Source organism: Asterias amurensis, chromosome 8 (assembly GCF_032118995.1).
Source record: "Asterias amurensis chromosome 8, ASM3211899v1".
Lineage (NCBI taxonomy): Eukaryota > Metazoa > Echinodermata > Asteroidea > Forcipulatida > Asteriidae > Asterias > Asterias amurensis.
The window spans coordinates 9,044,783-9,072,575 of NC_092655.1; the positions used below are offsets into that span (position 1 = coordinate 9,044,783).

General features: G+C 40.5%; 1 protein-coding gene across 1 annotated transcript in view; it reads right to left on the minus strand.

Annotated features, from left to right (window-relative positions):
• LOC139940815 (meiotic recombination protein REC8 homolog) overlaps nucleotides 1-27,793 on the minus strand; it is a 418,728-nt gene that overhangs the window by 123,209 nt on the left and 267,726 nt on the right. The window contains exon 12 of the mRNA XM_071937199.1: nucleotides 12,388-12,557. Coding sequence (XP_071793300.1) covers nucleotides 12,388-12,557 — 170 coding nt within the window. The remainder of the gene's footprint in view (nucleotides 1-12,387; nucleotides 12,558-27,793) is intronic.

Consider the following 27,793-nt stretch of genomic DNA (forward strand, 5'->3'; position numbering starts at 1 on the left):
TTCTGCCGACTACCGAAGGCTACCTACCGGTGGTGAGCGCTGGTCCCCGTTCCCGAGCACTCCTGGGTCGATTGAGCACAAAAACTGGTATTTCTTTTTAAATAGTCCGTCGTAATAATGTTTGAAGATGACAACAGAACTTCGAGAAGAGGAATAACAATTAAACAAAGGTATAACAAAACAATTGTTGCACGCTGTGACTGGGATCCATGGGTTTTGTATACCCTCGAGGGGAAATAGCACCCCTCGGCTTCACCTCGGGTGGCATTTTCCCCCTCGGCTGTACAAAACGCCATGGACCCCGTCACAGCGTGCAACAAATTGTATAATGAAGCAATCAGCTTTAAAGGTTAAAATGGGGGTCTAGAAAGTTTCTCCCAGTTGGTAAAATCTCGAATTGCACAACCCCAGAATGGGTGATCTTCTGGAAAATACTATGTGAATTGACCAACGGTAGCATTTGACTTCAGCATAGACCAATCAGAGATTGGTCTGGCGTCGCTGACCAGCAGATTTTTAGGGTATATAACGTGTCGCACAGAGGGCCAAAAAGTCACTCTGAATTGATGAGTCTTTTGCATCAATTACCAAAAGCTTTATAGAGACAGTCTTCGTCACAGCCACATCTCAGGTTGAGTTTTGATCTTAATTTGAGTTTATGTAAAATTGTAGTTGAGACAATTTCTTGTTTTAAAGGCAGTGGACACTATTGGTAATTTCACAAAACAACTATTAGCATAAAAACTTACTTGGTAATGAGTAATGGGGAGAGGTTGGTAGTATAAATCATTGTGAGAAACGGCTCCCTCTGAAGTGACAGAGTTTTCGAGAAAAAAGTAATTTTCCACGAATTTGATTTCGAGACCTCAGATTTAGAACTTGAGGTCTCGAAATCAACCATCTAAACACACACAACTTCATGTCACTAGGGTGCTTTTTTCGTTCATCATTATCTGGCAAGTTCGATGACCGATTGAGCTCAAATTTTCACAGGTTTGTTACTTGATGCATAATGTTAAGATACACCAAGTGTGGAGGCTAGTCTTTGACAATTACCAATAGTGTCCACTACCTTTAATCTGTTAAGTTTAACTAAATCACAAAGTTGAAGGTTTAACATCATTCTACAAGTGAAATATTTCATGGTATTTGTTTTACAGTTGGAGCACTTATCTTTTTGAGTTTGTTTCAAAAGAAACTTTCTTGTTAGTTAAATCCTGAAAATGAATTATGTTTTTGCGGCCGGAATAAGTTGATGTTTTGAGTTTCATTTCAGTTGAAATGCCAAATATTAGTTTGTTACAAAGTCAGTTGAATTAGATGTGTCAGTGTTGTTTTTAACTAATAAGATGTTCCTTGTTTATTATAAACTTTAGCTGGTGGTAGCACATCAGTCCGGGCATGGTGTCAATAAGAGTTTCTGTGATGTAGGAGGAGTTTAAAGTAAGTGCTGAGAGTGTTCAGGTTAGCTTGTGACTTGTTCTGTTTAATGCATTTGATTATTCTTGTTTTGTATGCATTTTTTGGTAACCCAGAGTGTTTTCTAAATCGTTTACAGAGTTAAATTCAAGAGACTTGTTTCTCTTAGTCTGTGGTGTCTGTGAACTCGACACCACCTATGCTGCCACCTCAACAGACCGTGCACAGCCATCTGCTTTCACCGGAGCCAAGCGCAGACGGACCGCTGTCAATTGCCACTGGTTTTGAGCAGTTTGTAAAGAATGCTCTGACCGAGATTCGACGTGGTCAGGAAGAACACAATAGGCGGATCATAAAACTTGAAGAATCTTTCAATGCTGCCCTGGATTTCGAATCTCAAAGAATTACAGATCTAGAAAAATGAGTCAAAGAGTTGGAAAAGCTGGCTCCCCTGCTTGAGACAACTCAAAAACAACTAGCTGATCATTCCGAGAAGTTAAACAAACTTGAACGATTCAGTCGGCGAAACAATGTGAGGATAATAGGCCACCCTCAGGAAAGCAATGAGGATTGTTTGGCACTCGTCAACACGATGCTGGAGGAGAAATTTGACATGCACGAAGGCAAATTAGAGCGTGCCCATCGTGATGGTCCCAAGACCCCCGGCCGTTCACAACATCTTCTCGTAAAATTCAACTCATATCAAGACAAGGTCAAGGTACTCCGACACCAACGACAGGACCTCGCTGATGTTTCCTACTTTTGTGTTGAAGATCTAACACACCAGGACCTGCAAGAGAAGCGGCGCTGGGCATCACAAGTCAGCAAGGCCTACAAGGAAGGTAAACGATATCGGTTCATGGCTGGTAAGTGGCGAGGTTCCAATGGGACTGTTGCTGATTTTCACCAGGCCTAACATCACCTGCCCAATCGTCTGTCATCTGCCTCATTTGTTTCTTCATTGCTGTCACTGCCATCATCTTTCACCTTCATCTTGCAAAAGACTATTGATTTTGCTGAACTTTACCTTTGGTGATGGGTTGTTTACCGATTATGATTTACTTCATTGTATAACTCGCTTTTGCTTTGTTGTTTTACTTGCTTTGTTTTACTTTCTACAACATTTTACCTTTTTTTGCTGCTTTTATTTTGATTAATGATTAACGCCTTCTTTCCAGCCATTCCCTATTTAATGCTGGATTTTCGTTTGGCTAGTTTTATTTGTTGTTGCCTTGCTATGTTATATTGGATTGTTTTGCTTATCGTACATGTTACCTTCCATTTTTTGTTTTTGTTTTGCTAAAAACAATTGCCTTTTTGCAAGCCATTTCCTTTTCTATGCTTGATTTTCGTTTAGCTATATTGTATTTTTTTCTTTTTTCTTTTTGCCTTGCTATGTTACGATGCATTGTTTTTGCTTCTTGTAGTTCATTGAGTTACTTTGCATTTTAGTGGGTTTTTTTTCTTGTTTTATTTGCTAAAATTGCCATTTCTCATTTTTGTTATGTCATGTCATCTCAGCAGTATTTCACCATTAACTTTCAGAATAAGGTCCCCAGTCTCCCCTGTTTCATTCACCCAGGCTTTATTAGTAGTGTTCACCTTTTCTTTTTTTCTTTTGTTATCTCCAGCAGTTGCCTTATTGACTTTTTGTTTTGTTTTTGTGTTTTTTTGGTCTCTTGTCATATGACTGTTTCCATCTTTTACATTAACTCCAGGAGTCTCTGTAGACATTTCTTGGACATCCAAGATTACTTATCTTGTCTAAACCATTCCTTCTTCATCTATGGGTTCACCGAAACCTGGCAACCCCTCTGCCCTTTGTCCACATGGAAAATTTCCATCTAGTTCATTCTTCCCGTTCCCAAAGACCCGGCGGATAGCTTTATTCGTCAAGAACTCGATGAAATAAAAAAACTCGGACTCGTGAAGACCTCATGCCTTCACAGGATGACTTAGAGTCCATTTTTATTGAAATTCAGCGTGACAAAGCTAGTAATCTAATTGTGGGAAATGTCTACAGGGCTCCTGGTACTTCGTACAACAACTTTAACAAGGTTTTTGAAACTACCTTGGATAAGATAACAAAAGAGGGAAGAGGGAAAGCTGTGTTAAATAATGGGTGATTTCAATCTTAATCTACTCGATTTTGCTAATCACCCGCCCACGGACGATTTTTTGAATGCTGCCTTAGGCGCATCACTCATCACACTGCCACACTAATTGACAACATTCTAACCAATTCTGTTCTTGACACTACAGCTGGGATTTTGTACTGACATGTCGGATCATTATCCCCTCTTTCAAATCACTACCTCCTGTCTTGAGAGCTCTGACTCATTTAAAAAAACATTCTTGTCAAGGGATATTAATAGGACTTCCATCAGTTCCTTCAAACAATGTCTCAGTAACATCAATTGGAGTCATGTTTATCAAGCTCAGGACTCGGACTCTGCTTATGATACTTTCCTTTCTATATCCTCCTCTCACTATAACTCTCATTTTCCTCTCACTCTCAAAACGATAAAGGACTAAAAAGATAACCAAGCCATGGATTACTCAGTCTATTGTGAGCTCTTGTCACTTCAAAAATAGGCTGCATAAACGATTTCTTCAAAATCCAACTATAGCTAATGAGCAGCGTTATAAAATCTATTGCAACAAGCTTACTGCCACCATACACCTCGCCAAAAAAAGATACTACGCCGACAAGCTCGACCATACCAAAAATGATCTCAAAGGTATATGGCGAGAGATCAATGGCATCTTTGGCAAACAGAAGAAAACCAGCCTTCCTAGCGAGTTTATGGATGGTGATAATCCTGTGTCCAGTCCGCATGAAATTGCAGACACTTTCAACAACTTCTTTACTAACATTGGCTCTTCCTTGGCTAACAATATCTCCCCTACTAATACTCACTACACTCAATCCTTGCACAATCCTAATGCCTCCTCTTTCTTTCTAATCCCTACGAACAAAGAGGAAATTATTAAGGTTGGCAGCGAGCTAAAAAGCGGCAATAGTTGTGGTTTTGATGGAATTTGCTCAACCGTAGTTAAATCTGTTCTTCCTTTCATTGCTGAACCTCTTACCTACATCATTAATCTGTCTTTTCTAACTGCTTCTGTTCCTCTCAACCTTAAAGTCGCTAAGATCATTCCTATTTTTAAAAACGGCAAAAGCAGGAATTCAGCAACTACAGGCCTATTTCCATTCTTCCTTGTCTTTCTAAAATCTTAGAGCGGCTTGTCTACAATCACCTTTCTCAGTTCCTTTCCCACCATCGTATTCTTTTCGATCAGCAATATGGCTTTAGATCAAAACACTCTACCGACATGGCCCTCATTGAACTTGTCGACAAAATTACCAATGCGTTCAGCAAAAAATTCTCTGCTGTTGTTGGTGTTTTCATTGATCTTTCTAAAGCTTTCGACACACTCGATCACTCTATTCTTCTTTCCAAACTAAACCACTACGGTATCAGGGGTGCTCCGCTTCAATGGTTTGCTGATTACCTTTCTAACAGGTACCAGTACACTACAGTAATGAGCTGTGACTCTACATTAATTGTCAGAACATCCGGCATGGGGTGCCTCAAGGTTCTATACTTGGGCCACTGCTTTTTCTGATTTACATCAATGATCTTGACAACTCTTCTTTGCTTCTGAACTTCACTCTTTTCGCCGACGATACAACCATCTTTTACTCTAGCCAGGACGTTACTTCCTTGATAGACACTCTCAACTCTGAACTCTGCTCTATTTCTTTGTGGTTTAAAGCAAACAAACTTTCTTTAAATCACAACAAAACTAACTTTATTCTCTTTACCAAGTCAGCTCGTCCACTAGAGATTTTCTTGCCTCAACTGGTTATTGACAATATTCCCATCAACAGGGTATTTTCTGCAAAGTTTCTGGGCGATACCATTGATCAAAGCCTTTCCTGGACAGAACACATTCTTCTATTTCTAAAACCGTTTCCCGAAACACAGGCGTTCTATCTAAACTCCGCTTCTTTCTTCCAGCTACCTCTATGCACTTACTGTACAACTCTCTTATTCTACCGTATTTGAATTATTGTAACATTGTCTGGGCGCATACCAGCAATAGTAAATTGAACGCCTTGTTTGTTATCCAAAAAAGGGCCATTAGAATATGCACTTTTTCTCATTTCCGGGACCACTCTGCACCCCTTTTTGCGCGTCTATGCACCCTTACTCTTACTGACATCAATAAACTTCAAACTGGCATTTTTATGTTCAAATATACTAATAATCTCCTTCCTCGAACATTTTCCACTTTCTTCACGTCGGTTCATGAAGTCCATGACCAGATCCCGTAATAACCTGTTTCTTCCTTTCACCCGCACCCTGTACTCTAGCAACACCCTTCGATTCACTGGTCCACATCTTTGGAATGCTACCTCTAGCAATTTAAGAACAATGCCGTCCGTGGGTCGATTTAAGATCTCTTACAAAAGAGTCCTCCTCTCCCACTATGTAACATAGCTTTTCTCTCCACTTATTTATTTTCTTTTGTCGTCTTCAGTTAGCCTGGTTTAACATTCTTTGTGTTTTTGTCGTCAGCATTTTGTATTGTCATTGTGTAATTGTCTTGCCCTTGTTTCTTCTTCGATGTTTATTTGTTTGTTTGTTTGTCTGTGTGTTTTCTTGTCTGTATAAAGGCTGTTGTCTACAAGCCACGGCTTATCTAACAGCCTCATGCTCTCGCTCCTGTCTTGTACATAGTTAATTCCTAGTTATTAATTTATTATTTGCTTTTAGATTATATTGTTTTTCTGTATAATTTAATACACTTTAGATTTGTTAAATTTACTGTTTAATTCTCTCAACTGTTTTTTTTTTCAACAAGAGTATGGAATAAACGTTTATTGAATTGAATTGAACAGTGCTTACTTATTACACTAGCTGTACATGTACTCCCAAAAGTGTCAACACACTACACTGTGCATCTCAGTTCCAAAATTGTTACCATGGCTACACAGGCCCCAAGGCTGTGTGTGTTTATATCTGCCAGTCCCAGTCAATGGACCACTGGAAAGACAAGGACAAATTCCTTAGTAGTAAAAACACTACTATGTATCTTATGTCTGAACTATGACCCTACTGGATGCAGTGTGATGTATTATGTACTAGTTCTTTTATATTATGTGTGTATTTTAAACCCTTGTTTTATACTTTAAATCTATTCATTCAGGGGTCCGTTTTGGGTCTTTTGCCGGTCTGTTTGAGGTGAGTTACAGCTTTTGGTACAAGTTCCAGTTGCCACTGCTTTGAGGTGCTGTATTATTTTGTGAGAGTGAGTCGCCAATAAAGTAGCCGAACACTAAATCTACCTGTTGAACTTGTTTCGTGTGCTTCCGTAGTCGTTTTAGTACACTAATAAGAACCCAATGCTGAACAGCATTAAAACTGTACGACAAGTTCTAACGTAATACGACATTAGTAAAATAAAACGACACTGAACGAACAAATTAAACAAACCCCCAAAATATAGTATTTTTGACGCAACTTTTTGGCGGATGGGAGCAACTTCAAATAATAAATTAACTAGCGGGATGCCGCGCTTCGCGCGGCACCCCGCTAGATGAGGAGGATTCTAGTATACAAATGTTGTAAAGTCATGTGGGGGCAAGGGAGGTATTCTTACAGGTAACAATAATTCAGTTCGATTGGCAAAATGTACATCCTGAGTCCCGCCCAAACTGCTTTCATTATAGTTACGAACTTTGTGAAACATTTGTCATGTTATTTTGAGGGTCTGTACGTCCAGTTTGGTTAATTTGGAGATGGGCCAATCGGACAATGTATAACGTGCTGAATTTGGAATCAGCAGTGGTATTTGGTTCACTTAGCAACAAATCCATAGTCACCGATAGCCACGGATTTGAGTGGTCCAAGTCTGGTCTCCCCCTCATCAATTATCACCGCTGCTAATAGCAGAGGAGAAATCCAACTAAAAAGGCTTGTATGAAAGTGGTACCCTCTTTTAAAACAAACTCATAATCACAGCCACTAATAGCCGCGGAGTTTATCTGACTGAAAAGGAAGCTTCGAAGAAGTTCTGGTATACAGCAGATAATAAAAACGCTCCAGTTGGTATGGACTTTAACGACAAAGTCAATTTCTGCAAAATTGTATTGAAGATAAATATATTTAATAATTGGTTGCTATAACTGTTGAATGATGTTTGCTTTGTTTCCAATGACGTGTACACGATTTTAGAATCTAAGGCCCCATTCATCGTGATTTATTGAGCGTACGTCCAACGACGCAATACAAAGTTGTCTGAGCACCAAATAAAGCGAGTTTTCGGAACATGCTGTGCAACATCTTATCTACTGTTTTTACCACCGCTTTTGGGAGTAACAGAGCTAATTTTTAGTTTATTCTCATATCAATTAATTCTCATGTAAACTTTCTGGTCTACATCCGCCGGGGCGCGCGCCCCGCGTGACGAAGTCCCCTGATAAAACAATTTTATATGTTATCATAATTATCTGTGGAACCCTATATAAACTAAAATAATAGAAACGGTAATTTTGTTGGTCTTTAATAACTACCCCTACATCCTCTCACTTAATTCACTTTCAGAAAACATTTGCCTTGTTGTTTTAAGGGTTTGTAGGCCAGTTTGGTTAATTTTGTATGGAGAAATTTGTAAAAAGTACCCGATTCAGCTGCACATGAGGGCTCTTTTGATAGCAAAACCTGACGACCGATTGCTTAATACGTACAAAACGGATTTGGCAAAATCTACATCCTGAGTCCGGACCAAACTGCGTTCTAACAATTTTGTTGCTTCAGAACTTTGAATGGAATGGTCGTTTACAGCTTCAAAACAGCCGTTGATGTTTCACAAAGTTTGTAACTATGAAAGCATACTATTCTTAAACGGTGAGTTCATGGCAAAACCTGTACAATGTATATGAAAAGAATCAGTAATGTATTTACTTTTTTTTTTTAAATGTTTCAACTTTTGCGTGTATACGTTCTGTGTGTGGGGGATGACATATGGACTGTACGACTAAGGTGCAGAGTTGAATGGAACAAATAAAGTTTCACAACAATGGGTTGCTGTTTGATGCGTTTAAAAAATGCTGGAAAGTTGGGTAGGCCTACATGAGTGACTTAATTATAGTAAACACATAATATGTAACGGATGCATGTACCAAAGCCTAACGTTTTTAATTTAACACGCAAAATTAAACCCCCCTGTACAAAATGGTATATACACAATGCCATTTACCCCTCTGCGAAACATCAATGAGTCACTCTGGAATGTTAATGGGAGTCCGAGGTTGCCACCCACTTCAAACCTCAAGAGGTAGCTCTGTGTGTAGCCTACAGCTCCCCCCTTAGACCAACAGGTGGCCCATATCAAAACCAGACAACCACAGAGGTGACTCTGTGTGCAGCCAACGGCTTCCCCCTTCGACCAACAGGTGGCCCATATCAAAACCAGACAACCACACATGTTAGGAGATATCGCTCGTGACTCCAGCCAATCAGACAACTCGTAAGAGGGAGTTCGGTTCAGGGTTTTGTAGACTTGCAACCCGACGTCTGTAACGACACAACCGTGTTGGATTCCACAAGGATGCCATGCCACTGGACCTTCTAATTTTCAATCCAAGATGGCGCGGGTTACGCTTTTAATAGTATAGATAATGCTCGCTGTTTCAAGATCAGAAGGCAGAATCTAAAATGCAACATTGTTTAAAGGATTTGGGTACTTTTTCAAAATGTCCATAGATTAATTATATTAAACTTACAGGGTTTGAAGATAATGATAGTGGAAAGCTTCCCTTCAAATCAATTACTGAGGTGCTGTAGTTTTTGAGAAATGAGTAAAACAATGTCATGAAAATACGTTTGTAAATGATTAAAATAATTTTAGCCTCATGAGACGAAAATTATCTTCATGACGTTGTTTTACTCATTTCCCCCAAACTACAGCACCTCAGCACAAGTTTAGTGTAAATCTGTGGACATTGTGTTTGTCCTACAAAAGTTACATAGACCCTTCAACTTATAAAGAAGCAAAAAACAAATGTTTCTCGTCGGGGGCTTTTTGATCCCGTAAGAAAATTTAAAATTGACAGTACTGGTAGCCTAAAGCCATATTCCCGCGACAAAAACTAACACAATAATTACACCAATATCAACGACAGTTCAAAAACAGCAGCAACAACAGCAGCATAAACACATGGTTTTCAACTGGAGGTAGAAACAGGGCTCAACAAAATGTTCTGACACTTTTGCATGTCATCGTCAAGTCGGCCACATGGTTGCAGGGTGGGCCTACATAGCAAGTATGGTTATCTACAAGAAAGTAGTTTCAACCAAGACCATTGTTTACGTCATTTAAATATACCGTTCCGACCGCAGACTCTGTGCGGCCAGTCCGCAGAGGCACAGTTGAATAACAAAAGACTCATGTTGATTCATATGGTGAAGCTCTCCAGCAAAACTCCAGATCGTTACTAGGGGGCCTTTTGTTAGAAGGGGATTAAAAAGTCTGCAACATCCTGCAGACAAACTGCAGAAAGAACGCCAGGGGAATTTCGACAAGGTCCCTCTTTAAATAGTCTGATTTCATTGATATTCGGCCGAATCTTACTTTATTATCCTGATTCAGTTCATTTACGAATTGTGCCTTGATTTATGCTTTATCCAACTTCATTTTGTCATCACCCTTTGTAAGCTTTGATTTTGTAAATAAATTACTCAATTAATTGTTACTGTACACAGAATGTTTCAACTGTTGCCTTTGTCAGTTGCTGATTTTCCCTTTCTTTAATTGTTTTGGTAATTCCATTGTTTTATTAGTCTGCCATGCGTACCAACTTATGGGGTTTAACCTTGTGAGTTGGTCGTACGTAACAGATGGTAATGCAACACTTTAAATAGAGGATGGTGGCACAAATGTGTGAGATCTGAACAGACACAAATTTTTTCAAATGATTTTTTCATGATTTTTTTTTTTTTTTTTAAGGCTCAAAGCTCAAGTTAACTGGTCTGTTGTTGCTCAAACCCAAGACCCCTGTCCCTCTCCTTCAATCCCTTACAATGATCAGGACTTGGTAAATGAATTCCAGAAATTCCTTGTCGCCAAGATTTTAGACATCCGCTTATCATTTTCATCAGTCTGCAGACATTGCCACATCTTCACCCAGAGTGTTAACTATCTGTGTTTGAGCCTGTCACTGTTGCTGAGATTCAAAGAATTGTTACGAAATATCCTTAATATTCCTGTGAGTTGGATCCAGTATCAACATCCATGGTGAAGCAAAACATATTTGTACTGAACATCACTATATTTGTATATTTGTACTGTACATGTACATCACGTCTACGTCGTGATCCCTGGGTATCTCATCCCATCCGAGATAGCTTAGAAAGCTGATTCTGCTACCACCTTACCTGTCTTCGCGGTACCCCGACTAGCGCTCAAACCGTTTGGCAAGATGTTTCCAGCTCTGGAAAGTCATTTCGATCAACATTGAAGGCTTATCTTCTGTAAAGAAAGTCATTATTGAGAAAATATGCCACGATCAAAACTGCCACGTCTTGTGCCTCAAAGAAACCCACCATGGCCCGGACACAGACCACTGATCTCTGACATAAAGATGGCCATTGAGTCTTCACACAGGCAGTACGTAAGTGCTATCTTTGTCCGAAGTGACATCTCCATCAACTCGACATCATCTAGTTGCACAGACAACATTGAACTCCTTCATGTCACTTTACAGGACGAAACCATCACGTCTGGAAACAAACCACCAACTGAATGCCCACACAACCACACCCACAACGATGCCTGGGTGGTAATTAAATAGGCGATTTCAACAGCCACAGTACTAACTGGGGATAAAGCGAGAATGATGAGGATGGTGATATGGTGGAGGCCTGGATATGGTGAAGGCCTGGATATGGTGGAGGCCTGGGCTGACAACAACCAACCGAGTCTGATACATGACCAACAGCTCCCGAGCTCTTTCAATAGTGGTCGATGGAAGCGCCTACAACCCAGACCTTGGTTTTGTCAGCCAAAACATTGCAGCCTTGACCACCAAGAAACCACCAAGAAAGTTCTTGACCCTCACACTCAACACCGACCGATCTCCCTTGAGATTAACGCTGCTTTCAGACCACAGAGTTTCCATCTCCGCTTCAACTTTCGGAAAGCAAATTGGGAGAAGTTCACAGCAGACATTGACTCTACAATTACTAGCATCGATGCTACCCCATCCGGATATGAAAACTTTGTACATTTCGATGCACCTCAAGGAAAACCATTCCGCGTGGCTGCAGAAGCTCATACATACCTGGTCTCAACAAACATTTTATACCAATGTATATAACCATTACATCAAACTATAGGAAGTCGACCTGTTTGCTCCACCATCGCTGCAGGAGAAGAACTTGTTGACAAACTCAAGAAGACCATGAATATGGAATTATCAACAGCCATCAACCGCGGCCAATCACAGCGTGCGGAAGTGGTCAGAATGGTCTTTGGACGACTTTGTGTGTTGTGTATGTGCTCTGCATGCTGCATGGACCAGAGGGCGACCGTGTGTGGATACTCGGCACCATGTGGTTTGTGCATCGTGTTTTCAATTCAATGCATGCAATGATTGTATACGTGTATTCCAAAATGAACGATAGCAATTCAGATCCCGATCGCGGCCAAATTAAATCTAGCAAATATCTAGTCTTGTCAAACTTACTATTTTAAAAGCTTTAGTAAAAGTTTTCTTTGGGATTTTGCCACTGTACCCTCATTTATATGTGAAAAGGAACAAGGGGGGGGGGGTGGGGGTATATATAATTGCTATATAACTCATAGCGGACTAAAATTTAGTGGTTACCTGTAAGTGCATAAGTAGTTTCTCTTGGGGTATTAACACTACAAACAAACTTGAAAATTGAAATGTGATACCTCAAGCGATACTTGCGAAGAATCTGTGGCACTAGACGTGTCTTTGGGTTGTCTCTCATTTAGGTAGAGTGTACTCCATGTATCTCTCCCATGTGCAATCATATTAGAGGTCTTGTACGGCACAGCTCTGCTCTTCCATAAAGCCATCAGAGTAACATTCTGCCTTACACCTTCAAAATACAATGCACAAAAACGTGAGTATAGGGTACCCAAGTTAATAATAAGACTTGTAATGCGCACATATCCACCCTGCTGGGTGTTCAAGGCGCAGTAAAACCAAAACAAAACAAAACAAAAACACAACACAAAGAAAAACAGACACAACAAAATTAGTCATTGAAAACCTGTGACATAAGATAAGTTTTGAGAAGAGACTTGAATTTTGTTTACAAGATCGAAGTGGTAGAGAGTTCCAGATGCGTGGCGCGGCTGAATTAGAAAAAGACCTGTCACCCCATGAGTGTCGAGACTTGGGTTCAATGAGGAGAAGCATGGAACTTGATCGAAGATTCCTTGATGGAGTGTAAACTTGAAGCAGTTCAGAAATAGAGTGGGGAGCCTTGCCATTTAGAGCTTTGTGGACAATGAGCATCAGCTTGAAGATGATTCGTTGAGAGATAGGGAGCCAGTGTAGTTGTTTCAGAATGGGGGTGATAGAACAGGATTTTCTAGACAGTGTCACAATGCGGGCAGCAGTATTTTTGAGCCGTTGAAGTTGGGAAATCTGGTTGTTTGGAAGACTGTATAGAAGAGCATTGCCGTTGTCAAGACGAGAAGTAACAAATGTGTGAATGACCTTTTCAGTGGCACTTTTGTCCAAGTACTTGCGAATCTTACCTATACTCCTGATGTGATATGATGATAAACGAACAATATTGTTGATGTGTGGCTGAAGTGTCATCGATGAATCAAAAATAACCCCCAAGTTCCGAGCTTTCAGCGAGGGAGCTATCCGAGCATCACCGATGGAGATGTATGGCACTGAAACCTTAGTTAACTGTTGACGTGACCCAAATAAAAGGAACTCTGTCTTATCATCATTAAACTTCAGGAAGTTTTGTTGTGTCCAACTTCGAATCTCTTGGATGCATTTCTCAAGTCTTGCAATAGATGCATTGGCGTTTTCTTGAGAAGATTTAAACGTGATGTATAGCTGAGTGTCGTCTGCGTACACATGGTAGTTCAGATTAAATTTGAGGATGATGTCACGAACCGGTAAAGTGTACAGCGTAAACCACTGCGGGCCGAGTACCGACCCCTGTGGCACAGAGTAGTTCAAAACAACAGGGTCGGATATCGCAGTGCCAATACATACATGCTGAGTTCTATTGTGGAGATACGATTTGCACCATGCTAGGGCTGTGTCCTCTATGCCAAGGTGATTCTGGAGCCGAGAGAGAAGGATGTTATGATCAACAGTGTCAAAAGCAGCACTCAAGTCTAGCAGGACTAGTGCTGTAAGGTTACCATTGTCCATAGAAGAGAGAATATCGTTGCTCACACGGACTAGTGCAGCCTCGGTCCCATGGAAAGGCTTGTATGCTTACTGGAACACGTCGGACAGGTTGAAAGTATGAATGTGATCAGAAATACGTGATGACACTACTCGTTCGATGACTTTTCCAAGATATTTTAAGTTTGCAACCGGTCTGTAGTTTTTGAATATCTCCTTGTCCAGGTTTGGTTTCTTGATGAGCGGCCTGATGTAGGAAACTTTGAGGCTATCGGGGAAACAACCGGAACTGAGAGATTCGTTTACAAGCTTAGTGATGTAGGGTACAAATATATCAATGTTTTGCTTTATCATGGATGTTGGTACTGGATCCAGCTCACAGGATTTTGAAGGAGATTTCATAATAACCCTTTGAATCTCAGCAACAGTGGCAGGCTCAAACACAGATAGTCTACACTCTGGTTGAAGATGTGGCAATGTCTGCGGCACGTTGTAAGGGACTGATGAAAATGATGAGCGGATGTCTGAAATCTTGGTGACAAAGAATTTCTGGAACTCATTTGCTAAGTCCTGGTTATTGTAGGTGGATGGAAGGACAGGGGTTTTGGGTTTGAGCAACAACTTACCAATTATCTTGAAGAGCTTCTTTTGATCTCCTGAGGATTCTTGTACTTGAGATGAATAATGGATGATCTTTGCCTGGTTGATCAAATTCCTAACTACTTTACATTGGTTGCAATATTCTTGTCGTTGTATTGCCAATTTGCCATTTTTCCGCCACTTCCGCTCCAGTTGACGACAGATCTTTCTCGCTGTACGAATATCATCATTGAACCAGGAGACTTCAGTTCGGACCTTGACTGATCTCGTTTTCCAAGGTGCGTATTTATCCAAGATGTCACTGACTGTACTCTCATATTGGCTGACATAGGAATCCAAGCAGTCATGATCAACTTCTAGATTTGCTAAATGAGTGCCTATGTCGTGGAACACTTCGGGAGAATTCACATGTTTCCATTGTCGGCTCTTTATAGTGACGGTTGGGACTTTGGGCTTGCACAGACTCAAGTTACACATGACTGCATAATGGTCAGATAATCCAGGTAGAATAACAAAGTTTGAGACAATTGGTGGGGAGATTTCACGAGTTATGACAAGGTCCAGGCAATGACAGAGACGATGAGTCGGCTCCTTGATATGCTGGGTAAGACCAAAAGCTTGAAGTAGCTTAAACTGGTTTGCATTGGTGTTGTGGACGTCATCAACATGAATGTTAAAGTCGCCGGTGATGATGATTTCCGATGGATGAAGCAGAAATTCCAAAATCAAATTCTCAAACTCCCTTAGAAAACTTGAGAAAGTCACATGTTGGCCGTTTGAATCCCTTTCAAGTCTGTATACAATGACAAGTCGAACAGATTTAGAGTTTCCGGAAACTTCAGCATGAAGAGATTCAAAAGTTGTGTACTGGACGTCATTACTTTTCACAGAGACAGATAAAGTAGATCTGTACAGTATTGCAACTCCTCCACCAGTCTTGTGAGGTCTTGGGATGTGATGAAAGTAGTAGCCAGCAGGGGTACACTGACGACATGTTAAGTTGTCGTCTGGTCTCAGCCATGTTTCTGAAACGGCAACAAGGTCCAGATATTTTTGCAGAACAAAATCAGCAAAATCGTCATACTTGTTACAAATGGACTGTGTGTTTAGAACACAAAGGCTGAGTTGAGATTTGGCTGTAGTCACTGGTACTGGAACAGAAGGGAGTGTAACTTCGGGTACAGGGGGTTTATGAACAGTTCTACGGCGACCAGCTTTTTTACCACGATGTGTAGGTCGGTAAACAGTGCTGGGATTTACAAAAAGGCCAAGGTTCTGTAATGATAATATACAGGAAGGCAGCAGAGTAGTAGCACGTGTGGATGGGGCATAACGGAGACATGAGAAGCTTGTTCCGTGAGTAGGAAATTGCAGAGTTTGGACTAGCTTCTTTTGAGTTTGAGTTATTTACACCTTCAGGGCTGGGATTTACAGCAATGTCACCAAAAATCACAATTTCCAAATGAAAAGTGGCTGGGGAGTTGTCATAGTAAGAAATAGGGCATTTCAGATATCTTCGATGGTGGATGAGGCCTAGATGTGTCTTTGGCAGGATGCAAGCACCAGACACAATTGATGCTGATGGAACAAAGCTGACCACAGATGAGTCAGTACAGTACAATGGTCTAGCAAGCAGGGAGAGAATGAAAAGGATACTTACCTCCATTGTCCCCAGATGGGCGAACAATGTCCATGGACTAGGTGGATGACTGCCCAGGGACTTAGGCAGCCACCTAAGTGTGTGTTAGCTTTATACACCAGAATTCTCAGCTGAGACAGTGAAAAATTTCCAACAGAAAAACACTACTTTCACAATTCAGATGACTCCTGGATACACAGAAAAAGTCCTGTAGATTCCAGGTGTAGTAACAAATCCAGTTGTATAAGAATAAAAACACAAATTGAGCAATATACTAAGAAATTAGCAAACAAACACAGAGCTGATTTGAGTGGCCGCTGTCAGGCGCTCAGTCAAAAGTTTACTCTTTAGAAATCAGTTAATTCATCTTGGTTTGCAGCAATTGCTTAAGAGACCTTTTTTTTTAACAAAGAAAGAATTTGTTTATTTCAAAAACCTTTTCCAAAAGGTAGAACAAAACTGAATCCTGTCAATGGGGAATTTGTTTTTGTTTTATTAAAATTGACACTCACCCGAGAGCTCTGCTTGTCCCCAGTTAGTGGACAAACCGGATCTCCCCAAACTCTTCATAATTTTTCAAACTATGAGACTCGTGTAGCTGTTTTATTAACTCATACACAAAACTTCTCTATTAAAGCAATATAACGGGTTGTTCTAAAAAAACCTTGACTCACGACCCCCTCGACCCCTGTGCAATTTTTGCCAAATTGCCAAAGTTCACAACCTCAGCCAATCACGCACACAATTTTGTATGCTGACGTCGACTACCATGCCTGGCACATCGCAACACAGCGTACGAGACGGACCATACACACGTGGTATGCACGAAGCAAACTGCACGTGATTGGCTAGGATCGGGCCTGTGGCAATTTTGATGTACAGATAAAAAACCGCAGCATTTCCACGCGTATCTCTTGGCCGATCCGAGATTATTATCCCAACTGGGAACCTGCGTTTACTGCCCGAGTACGATTACGGCCAACTCATTATGTGATGATCAGGCAGACCCATTTCTGGTCGATCGCTCCCGTCCTGTGTACTACACCATAGAGAAAGGACAACGTTGCTCTATGCGAAGCTAAATCAAGGACCCAACCGACCAAATGGCCCACTTGTTTTGGGGTTCCCAATCGGTGTGCACGTGACGTGCGGAAGCATAGAGTAAGATACTCCCAATTCTCTGTGGCTGATGCAGATAAATAACCACAGTCTCAGACTTGAAATCAAGTCTATTCGTAGAAGGAAGTTGTGTCGCGGATCACACACTGTTAGTTCTAAATTGGGGACTTAATTCTTACTCGGTCGTCAAGCGACATTTTATGAAATCCGAATTGGGACATACTTCGAACACGAGGCGGACGTTGCATGGTCGTGGGGGTCGAGGGGGTTTTAAAACAACCCCAATATAACGGGTAATGAACAGTAAAAAACAGGAGTTTTTATCAACTATTTGTCCTACCTGACCTACTGCTAAGAGAAAGCTCACGAGGCGTAAATGACGCTGAGCATGCTGTGTGTAGCGGCGCTATTATAGGATATATAAAACTTATAGCGGTAAATAGCTGCCAGTAATAGGAACATGCTCTACAGGTAAACAGAGCAATGTAAACTCTAGTATAAATAAGAATGGTGTCTTGACAAACACAAATGCCCCAATGAGGTTAGTCTCATTCTTGAGTAATTGCTAGACAATGACTCTTTTGTTTTAGCAATAATGACCTTTACTTTTCCAAGGCTTTCTGGGGATCCCAAGACCATGCAGTCCACAACCCAAGCTTGGAGTTTACGCCAAGTCCTTCTGGAGTTATTGCTCATACATTTTTGTTTGTTTTAGCCATTATAATGACCTTATTATTTAACTTAGAGGGTCCAAAAACAATTGGCTTTTGAAGGAACCCAAGACCAGTCCATAAAGCAAGTTTGGAGTTTATATGTCAAGTCCGTTTGGAGTTATTGCTTGGACATAAATTACATGAAACACACACGCATGCACCCACATGTGTACACGCCTGCAACCGTGGACCTCCTATTGTCCCTCTTTTGTTGACTCGAATTGAACGCTGTAAAAGGCTCAAAAATCAAGACTGGAAACAGCATTACTTATGATGAAGATGTTATGTGTTTATTCCATTTTTCCAGCAGAGAAAACCGCGCGCAGCCAACGCTGTACAAAACTATATCTCTTTAAGGCACAGGACACTATTGGTAATTACACAAAATAATTGTTAGCGTACAAGCTTATTTGGATAACAAGCAATGGAGAGCTTTTGATAGTATCTGTAGTAACATAGTTTTTGAGAAAGAAGTAATTTTCCACTAAAATGTTTTAATTTGATTTCGAGTCCTCGACAGAACTAGATTTTGAGGTCCCGAAGCCAAGCATCTGAAAGCACACAACTTCATGGGACAAGTGTTTGTCTTCCATTATTATCTCGCAACTTCGACTACCAAATTGAGTTTAAATTTTCACAGGTTTGTTATTTTGTGCATATATATGTTGAAATACACCTAGTGAGAAGACTGGTCTTTGACATTTACCAAAAGTGTGGAGTGTCTTTAAAAGCCAGAAAAGCCATTGAAATTTACTGTTTTGTATTGAGTATTTTTATCAAAATGTTTTATAATAGAAAATATGCGTACATCCGTTTTTTAATAATGTCTTTTTAATGATAACTTTCGTTATTGTTTTGTGGGACATTTGCAGTTGGACAATAATTTTGTTAAACGGAAAAAAGAACGTCCGGATAGGCCTACTCGCCTTTTTTTTTTTACTTAAGTAGTGGCAAGAACGTCTGTACTTAGTCTTTTAAATAATAACTAGCGGGATGTCGCGCTTCGCGCGGCACCCCGCTAGGATATAAAAATCCTTTACACAAATATTTCGAAATGTGGGTGAGGGTGTTATACGCCTCTCTCAATATTTATGCATGGCGTCATAATTCTAACCCAAAATGAAGCTATTTCGCACGTCCGCCACTACTTGCAGTGGCTGTACCCACCTCGTTTTGGGTTAGACGACGTACCTTATGCATCTAGAAACTATAAGGCTCCCCCGTGATCCTTATAGGGGTCTACTATGTTGGGCCTCCCTAACGTTACACGTTTTTCAAATCAGCGTTGATAGGTGAAACTGACCATTAGCCAGCAATTACTAAAGTTTCTTTTGTACTACACTACCAAAACTTTCTCCACACACTCAATATACATTCATAATGCTTGCATTTCCTTTTTAAAAAACATCGTCAAAAATGACATTTTTACGTCCCATGATACATAGCGTTGCTACAGCACTATAAGTAAAGCGAGGTTTTGGAACATGCTGTGTGCCACAAATCTAATTTATCTACTGTTTGTTTTTTTTCTCGTTTTTTTTTTTTGGGGGGGGGGGGGGCGGTAAGAGCATAGGCCTCTTTTTAGTTTATTCTCATCTGAATTGGTCTTGTAAACTTTCTGGTCAATAGGCTGCATGTAACGGGAGCACTTAACGTGAACGTCAAAAAAGTGTTTTGCAGGCAGAGATGCCAAGCCCAGAGGCCAGCTATGTTTAAGATTTTTCAAAGCTCAACCCCCCTCCCCCCGGAAAAAAAATTGCCGCCCAACCCTTTTTTTTTTCCTTTTTTTTGTTATAAATAAATAAAAAAATCTGAAATTTAATTGTGGACAAAAAAGTGTTTCAAAATACATCAAAAACCTCCTCAGAATAATTAAAACTCACTTGAGGTACACAGGAGATGTTGATGGTTAATGTGGAGGTTCGATTGTGTCAGATTATTTCCTTCCAAACTTAAAAAAATAGACTAAAAATGATGTCCAAAATTAATCGCTCACTTCTTCTGCCTGTTGTGTCTTCGCTAGTGGAGCGCATTTCAACGAATTTGCTAAAAGAATCGGAACAAACTTGTGCGCAATAAGCGTTTTGCGCTCTGCCGAATTTTAGCTGAACCTACTGGATGAGCAAAAGTGTGCGCAATCTGCAAATTTGCGCCGTTTGTACAAAGTTTGTACAAAAAATGTCCTTAATTTTTTTTCCGATATTGCCCCAATAATGGTTGATGTGCGTGTGAGCGTGAGACAGAGCCCAAATGCCTGAGTCTCACGCCTAATGCGTGAGACTTGGCAGGTCTGGTTTTGTTTTATTGTCACTTTGGGCTTATTGCATCTCGCGAAATTTTAACGACAAACGACACAATTTCTGAACGCGTTCATGTTCACGCTGCTCTAGGAACAAACCTCCATACATGTACATCCCATATCTCTGGAACCCTATATCGTACAAACTAAATAAAAACGATAAATTCGTCCTCACTCCTTAATTTTCTCTAACTTATTTCACTTTCAGAAAGCATGTCAAGTTATGTTTAGGGTTTTTTACGTCCAGTTTGGGTCAATAGACAAACTCCTAAAAATGTACCCCATTCAGCCGCACGAGGTCTCTTTTGTTAATATTATCTCCATCAGTAACCAACCCGACGGGCCGATTGCTAAATTAGGCTACAAAATGGATTTGGCAAAATGTACATTCTGAGACCTGACCGACACACTGCTCTAACCAATTTTGTGAATGGACTTATTCAAAAGGAAACTTAATGTCGTTTTGCCTAACAACTTTGACCAAATGCAAAGCAAAGTTCTTTTCTTACAGCTTCAAAACAGCCTTTGACGTACGTGTATAAGCTTCACCATAGAGTAAGGAATGGTTTCACAAACTTCCGTGATGGGTTAAACTCTGAAACTGCAACATTAGACCTCCATGAACAGACCGTATTCTAAAACGGTATTCATGTACTCATTTGAGTTTACTGGCAAAAGATAGTGTCCATAGTTTAAAAACAGCAAGATACGTTTTGCATCAATAGTGCAATTTCTGTATGGAGATTTTTGTAAGTCGCCACCCACTGTCAACCTAAAGTGGTCCCACAGCGACCTCCTTCACCAAGCAACAGGTGGCCTGTCTCAAACCAGACAACACACCACTCACAATACACTGACCAGAATGGCTCTTTGTGTAAGGCCCCCCCCAACCCCAAAATGTTATTAATTGTAAAGTTCCCTTAGACACCTTCCAACCTATAGCCGGCCCTACCCAATGTTTCCAAATTATAAAGCTTCCGTTTGATCCCATCCTTGTCCATCATGATAATTCTCATGCCGTTTGGAAGTGAATGCTTTTCCATAAATATTCTCCATTTTATCTTTTCAACAAGTGAGTCACCTGTCAGAAGGATTTCTAGGAAGTCTGATAACAACGTCGACCAGTGGTTGACACATGGTCGCCTGTGAAACATCAATCTACGGTACTTCACCCATTCAATGCAAATTCGTGGGATTGGTTTCGGTTTTGTCCTGGCCCAGCCTCTTCGACCCTTTCGACCCTGCGTGGCAATGAATGAACCAATCCGGAGAACCCTGCTTTGTACAACACGAAAGTAACCTGACCAAAAAGGGCGGATCGAATGGCGGGTGGGCGGGCGAGGGGCAATGAGTGAACCAATCCGGAGCACCATCTGCGAAACACTGTCCAATGAGTCGCCTGTCAAAAAGATTTCTAGGAAGTCTGGTAACAACATCGACCAGTGGTTGACGCACGGTCGCCGCCCAAACTTCCTCCAATCACATGACTTGTAAGTGCGAGTTTGGATCCGGGTTTTGCAGACTTGCAACCCGACGTCTGAAACCACACAAACGTATTGAATTCCACACACACAACCGTGTTGGATTCCACAAGGATGCCATACCACTGGACCTTCTAATTTTCAATCCAAGATGGCGCAGGTTACGCTTTTAATAGTATATAGATCATGTTTAGAGACTTTTTAAAAATTTATATAGGGAATGTCCGTACTCCTGTCTTATTAATTATAATTGGGCAATAATTTTGAAAATTGCAAAACAGAACGCCAGATCTCCGTCTTTTAAATAATAGTCCCGTTCTGAGACGTTCGAGTAAACAAAATGTTTTATATAGAGAATGATCAAACTCCCGTTTTTCTTAATCGTAGTTGTCATTGAGGGACATTTGAAATTTTTGGTTTAAATTTTAAGAATGTCCATACTCCGTCTTTTAAATAAAAATCCCGTTCTGAGACTTTTGAGTATTGTTTACAAAATGTTTTATATTTATAGACAATGTCCGAATTAGTTTTGGTAACATGGGGGGGGGGGAAACGTCTGTACTCTTGTCTTTTTAATAAAAATACCATTCTGAGACTTTCGATTTGTCAACAAAATGTAGTATATATAGAATAAAGAATGTCCGAACTCCCGTCTTTTTTTAATAATAATAATTGGGCGTTGTGGGATTTGCAGTTGAACAATATTTTGGTAAAATGTTTCCCAAGTATGTCCCTACTCCATCTTTTAAATACCAGGTAATAATCCCGTCTTTTAAATAATAATCCCGTTCTGGGACTTTCGAGTATTGTTTATGAAATGTTTTATATAGAGAATGATCAAACTCCCGTCTTTTTAATAATAGTTGTTGTTGAGGGTTTGCAAGTGGGCAATATTTTGGTTAAGTTTAAAAAAAGGTCCAAACTATGTCTTTTAAATATTAATCACGTTCTGAGACTTTCGAGTATTGTTAAACAAAAATATACATTTATAAGAGAATGTAGGAACTCCCGTCTTTTTAATAATAATTGTCGTTTTGGGATATTTGCAGTTGGACAATAGTTTTGTTAAAATGGAAAAAAGAACGTCCGCTACTCTGTCTTTTAAATAATAATCCAGGTCTGAGACTTTGGAGTATTGTTAACAAAATGTTTTATATAGAATGTCCGAACTCTCGTCTTTTTTAATAATAATAGTTGGGCGTTGTGGAACATTTGCAGTTGGACAATATTTTGGTTAAATGTTATTTTAAGAACGTCACGGTCCGTACTCTGTCTTTTAAAGACCCGTTCCGAGACTTTTGAGTATTGTTAACAAAAGTATTCTGCCTAGCACTAAAAAGGTCAGCATAAACAATATTAGGTCCGGACATGAAATTTTAACTGATGAATCTGCCATTGCTAATGAGTTTAACAATTTTTGTTGCTAGTATCAGCAGGAAATTAACTAATACCCTGATTCAGCAGAGTTCAGTTGACTTCGTCAGCTTATGTACCCAGAACACAGAGCCAGTGGAGGAGCCGTTTCATTTTGTGGGTGTGGTGCAGTGTGAGGTAAGCCTTTTGCTATGTGGCCTTGATACCACCAAGGCTACTGGTCTTGATGGTTTTGGCCCCAGGCTGGTGAAGTTGGGGTACAGATAACTTGCGACACCGCTTACTCACATCATGAACTTGAGCCTCTCCACTGGCTCTGTGCCATCTGCCTGGAAACTTAGCCGTATATCACCTATTTTTAAAGAAGGCGATAAACTAAACATCAATAACTATCGGCCTATTTCTGTTATTCCAACCTGCATGAAAATTTTTGAGAAACTCGTCCGTAAACAGTTGTTAGGCTTCATGGAGCAAAACAAAATTCTAACAGAGAACCAGTCTGGCTTTAGACCTATGCACTCCACACAAACTTGTCTTCTTAATGTTTCTGATTACCTCCTGGAAAATATGAATTCAGGGTACCTCACGGGAGCAGTCTTTCTGGTGTGCCTCAGGGTGCTGTGCTTGGGCCACTTCTTTTTACATTGTACATTAATGATTTTGCCAATATTCTTCCAATAGACTCTTAAATGTATTTTTATGCTGATGACAGCTATTTTTACTCGTGCTAAATCTATTGGTCTTATGAACAGAGCCCTCAGCGCAGATATGATTGAGGTTTCCAAATGGCTGCATGCAGACTAATTTTTTAACTCTTAATACAAGCAAAACTAAAAGTATGTTATTTGGTACTCAAGCTAAACTTCGCCAAACTGAAGAAAGTTTACATGACTGTGAAGATCGGTGACAATACCATTGACAATGTTGATCATTTTAAGTACTTAGGTGTCTGGCTACAATCCCGGCCAAAATGCTAAGGGCCACCCTTTCCTAACGTTGTATACAACAATTCCCTGTGCACTTCCCATTCACATTCAAAACATTTGTCCCCCGCCCCCCGCTCAATGTTGACTGTAACTCAGAACACAATCGGCAAGTTGACTGTAACTCAGAACACAATCGGCAATTGGAACCAACATTGAAAGGGGGCAGGGGGGCCCAACGAGATATGGCCGGGATTGTAGATCAATCTTTATCTTGGAGTGTGCACATTAATAAAAATTACTAAGACTGTTACGGTGGCTGATCTCCGCCAACAAATAAACACTTTTTCAGTAGGGCGTTATAACGCCCTATACGGCGTTATAACGCCCTAAATTAGGGCGTTATAACGCCCTATTTCACGGCATTATAACGCCCTATTAAGGCGTTATAACGCCCTATACGGCATTATAACGCCCTAAATTACGGTGTTATAGCGTTCTAACGCCCTAATTGAGAAAAAAGGGTGTTATAACGCCCTATTAGGGCGTAATAACGCCCTATATGGCAAAACCCAAAATATTTACTTTAGTTTGTCAGAAATTTGCCCTTAAACCTAGTCCTGGCTGGTAATCAGGTTAGACCTTCCAGTTTCAGTTAACGGATGGTGGGACTGATTTTTTTTTGTGAGAGGGGGAGGAACAAATACAAATTTGGAAAACCACCTGGCGACGAAGTTTTAGTCACATTATTTAAAAAGGTTATCTTATTTAAGATTTTTTTTTTTTAATGAGAAAACCCCCAAAATCATCGCAGTATATGTTTCGACACGCATTGCATCTCCCCTGATGGCCAATGCTTTATATCCCCACAAAGATGCCACATTGCAGCGAGAACGGGCCGCATGACTGTGCATCCAGCGTCCCTGGGGTTGGGTGTTAGACGAGAAGTGTATTTATTCGATGTGAACAGTATAGTCTGATACCCGTCCCTTGTCAAAGTATTGCAGGCAGAGTGTTGGATCGAAAATACAAAAGCCGACTTGCGCTTGCAAGCAAAGAATACTTTATTTGTGACTGTAAACTTAGAGGAATGATTGCTGGATAACTGACCTGATGTACACAGGAAACGTTGCCAATTTATGTGGGGGTACCCCAGTGTGTTCAATACATTTCTCAAAAAATAAAAATTGTCGGCTCAAAATCTTAGCCAGTGTTCAGCGAATAATATCATTGTGCGGCGATACTCGTGGAGCACATTCTTGGGATTTGCACAGTCTCAACATGCACATACAATTGAACTGCTCGATATTAACAGCGCAAATTGGCAAAACACAAAAATTCGCTCCACGAGAAAAACTAAACTTTTAATTTTTGTTAAAACCCAATGTAAAATCCTCATTTTATCTGGACATTCTTTTTGATTAATAAACATTATTTTTCCTCCAATACTAGAACATCTCATATGGCAATTACAGACGGAGTTCGGACCTTCTTACCCTTTAATTGTTTTTACTATCAATGTCTCAAAAACGGCAACTTATTAACGACGGAGTACGGACATCCTTACTGTTGAAATAAAATTAAAGCCAATTATTCAGTTTGAACTGACGTCTTCCCCTTAAAAAATTGTTCCCAAATACTCTAAAGTCCCAAAAAGGCAAGGAGTACCAACAAATTTTGTATATGGAAATGTCCATCAACGGTGATTATCATTAAAAACATGGTAGTTCGTCTGAAAATTCTTACAATTTTAACAAACAATATTTCGAACGTCTCAAACGGCAACAACAGACAGGAGTTTGGAGCCAGCCACTCCTTGCCTCACAGTAAGTGACAACTTCCCCCTTAGATGTGCCGCAATTGTAACTACATTATAAAATTGCTACACTTTGTTGTAACTTGATACAAAGTATAACAACGCTTCAAAGTTTCGCTTTGTACGCCATTGCTCTCATTATTGATCAATACTGACACTCCTTATGTTTACCGCATTTGTAATTTTTTCCTTTCGTTTTATGTCCTACACTTAAAGATATACTGTAACGGCATGAAGATATTTGAGTTATGGCCAAAATCAAATCAAATTGCTGTTTATGATCATGTATGTTTCAAGGAAAATCCTTAGCGGTTGCTGCATAATAAAAAAAAGAAAAGACATTTGGACAGGGGTTCAGCGGACCCTGAGGGCCGGTTTCTGGAAAACGCAGCCATGGTGCGACGTGTGAGAGTGGAGAGGTGTTGTTTACTCCCATGCATCGTCACAGTGGTGCAGTGTGTTTACTATATGCGTCTATAGCGAATCCCACAGTAGCAACGAAACAAATGTCATACTCTATAGCGGATCTTAAGAAGAAAACAGCATGGATGAGGAAATAGTTAGCAAATACTGAAGATAGGATTAGCAGCGAGGATTCATCTGACGATGGGGGGAGTTCCCTTGAAGACAAGGAGGGTGTAAACGAAGCTGGGGGAGGGCTTGACGAGGAGGTTCGGAGTGCCGAACCCTACAGGTTTGAGCCACTGGCTGCAGATCACAACGAACGTAAAAATCTGATACAGGAGGAGATGCTGAGCGTCTAAACAACACCGAATGGTAAGTCCAAAAAGGACCGGTCATTAAAGAACAAATGATGCAATGTTTACTCCACCACTGTTGACATGAAGTACTTATAGTTATGCGGCATATTTGCAAAGAATAACGTTGTAAGATGTGCCCCTTTAATCCTTAAGAAGCTTTGCTTAAAAAGTGTGGTTTTTTGGGGATCCGACTTTCCCATTGATGGGAATTTAATCCACTGGGGACAGTGGCAAAAGAGGACTTCAACACTTCCTATGTGATGCCGCTAGCTTGTTATACTTGTTTCTGAAACTAGCTCATCCAATAAAACCGGCTGTCTCCTTCCAAATAAAGACGTAGTCGTTGCCTTTAGGGTTACTTTCAGGCGGTAGGTTTATACAAAAGTGACTGTATAGAACTTTCGTGCATTGGTTCATTTGGAATGGGCTGTCTATACGCAACAATTCCTTTGTGATGCCGCAGGAGTTTCAAATTTCTTTTCAGTAAATAGTTCTTCAAATCAAACCGGCTTTTTCCTTCCAAATAAAGCTGTAATAGGCTGTAAACTGTGGTTGCTTTCAGCTGGGAACAACAATGAATCACATCTCAAGCATTCACGCAACCATGCAAGGAGAATGGTCCAGCATTTTTCACGTGGAGATGGTCGCGTGGAGATTGTCACGAAAGAGTACCGCCTATGCGCGACTAATTGCCGACGGCTGTTTACGCATTTTGTTGTCTGGCGCGATAAGACCCACGCGTTAGGCGGCGCAACAGTCTATCGCGCCAAGGCATTTCTATCGCGCTAAATTTATCGCACAGCGTCTAGTTATTTTCAATCGGTACTGTACATATGGTAATGGACCCCGACTCCAAAAAGTTACTCACAATCAACACCCACAAGCAACTCTTTGCTTTCAACTGCCTATTCTTTGGTGTAGTGTCTGCACCTGCCATGTGGCAAAGAACCATGGAACAAGTTCTCCAAGGCATACCTGGCATACGATGTTTACTAGATGACATGATCATCACAGGCCGCACTGATGAGGAGCACCTTGACAACTTAAGGAAAGTTCTCCAACGACTCAAAAATAGCGGACTACGCTTGAACCAATCGAAGTGTAAATTTCTCAAGAAGAAAGTAATCTTCTGCGGCCATGAGATAACAGGAAACGGTCTAAAGAAAACGGAGGACAAAATCAATGCTGTGATGAACGCACCTGGCCCCACTTAGCGACTGAGCTACAC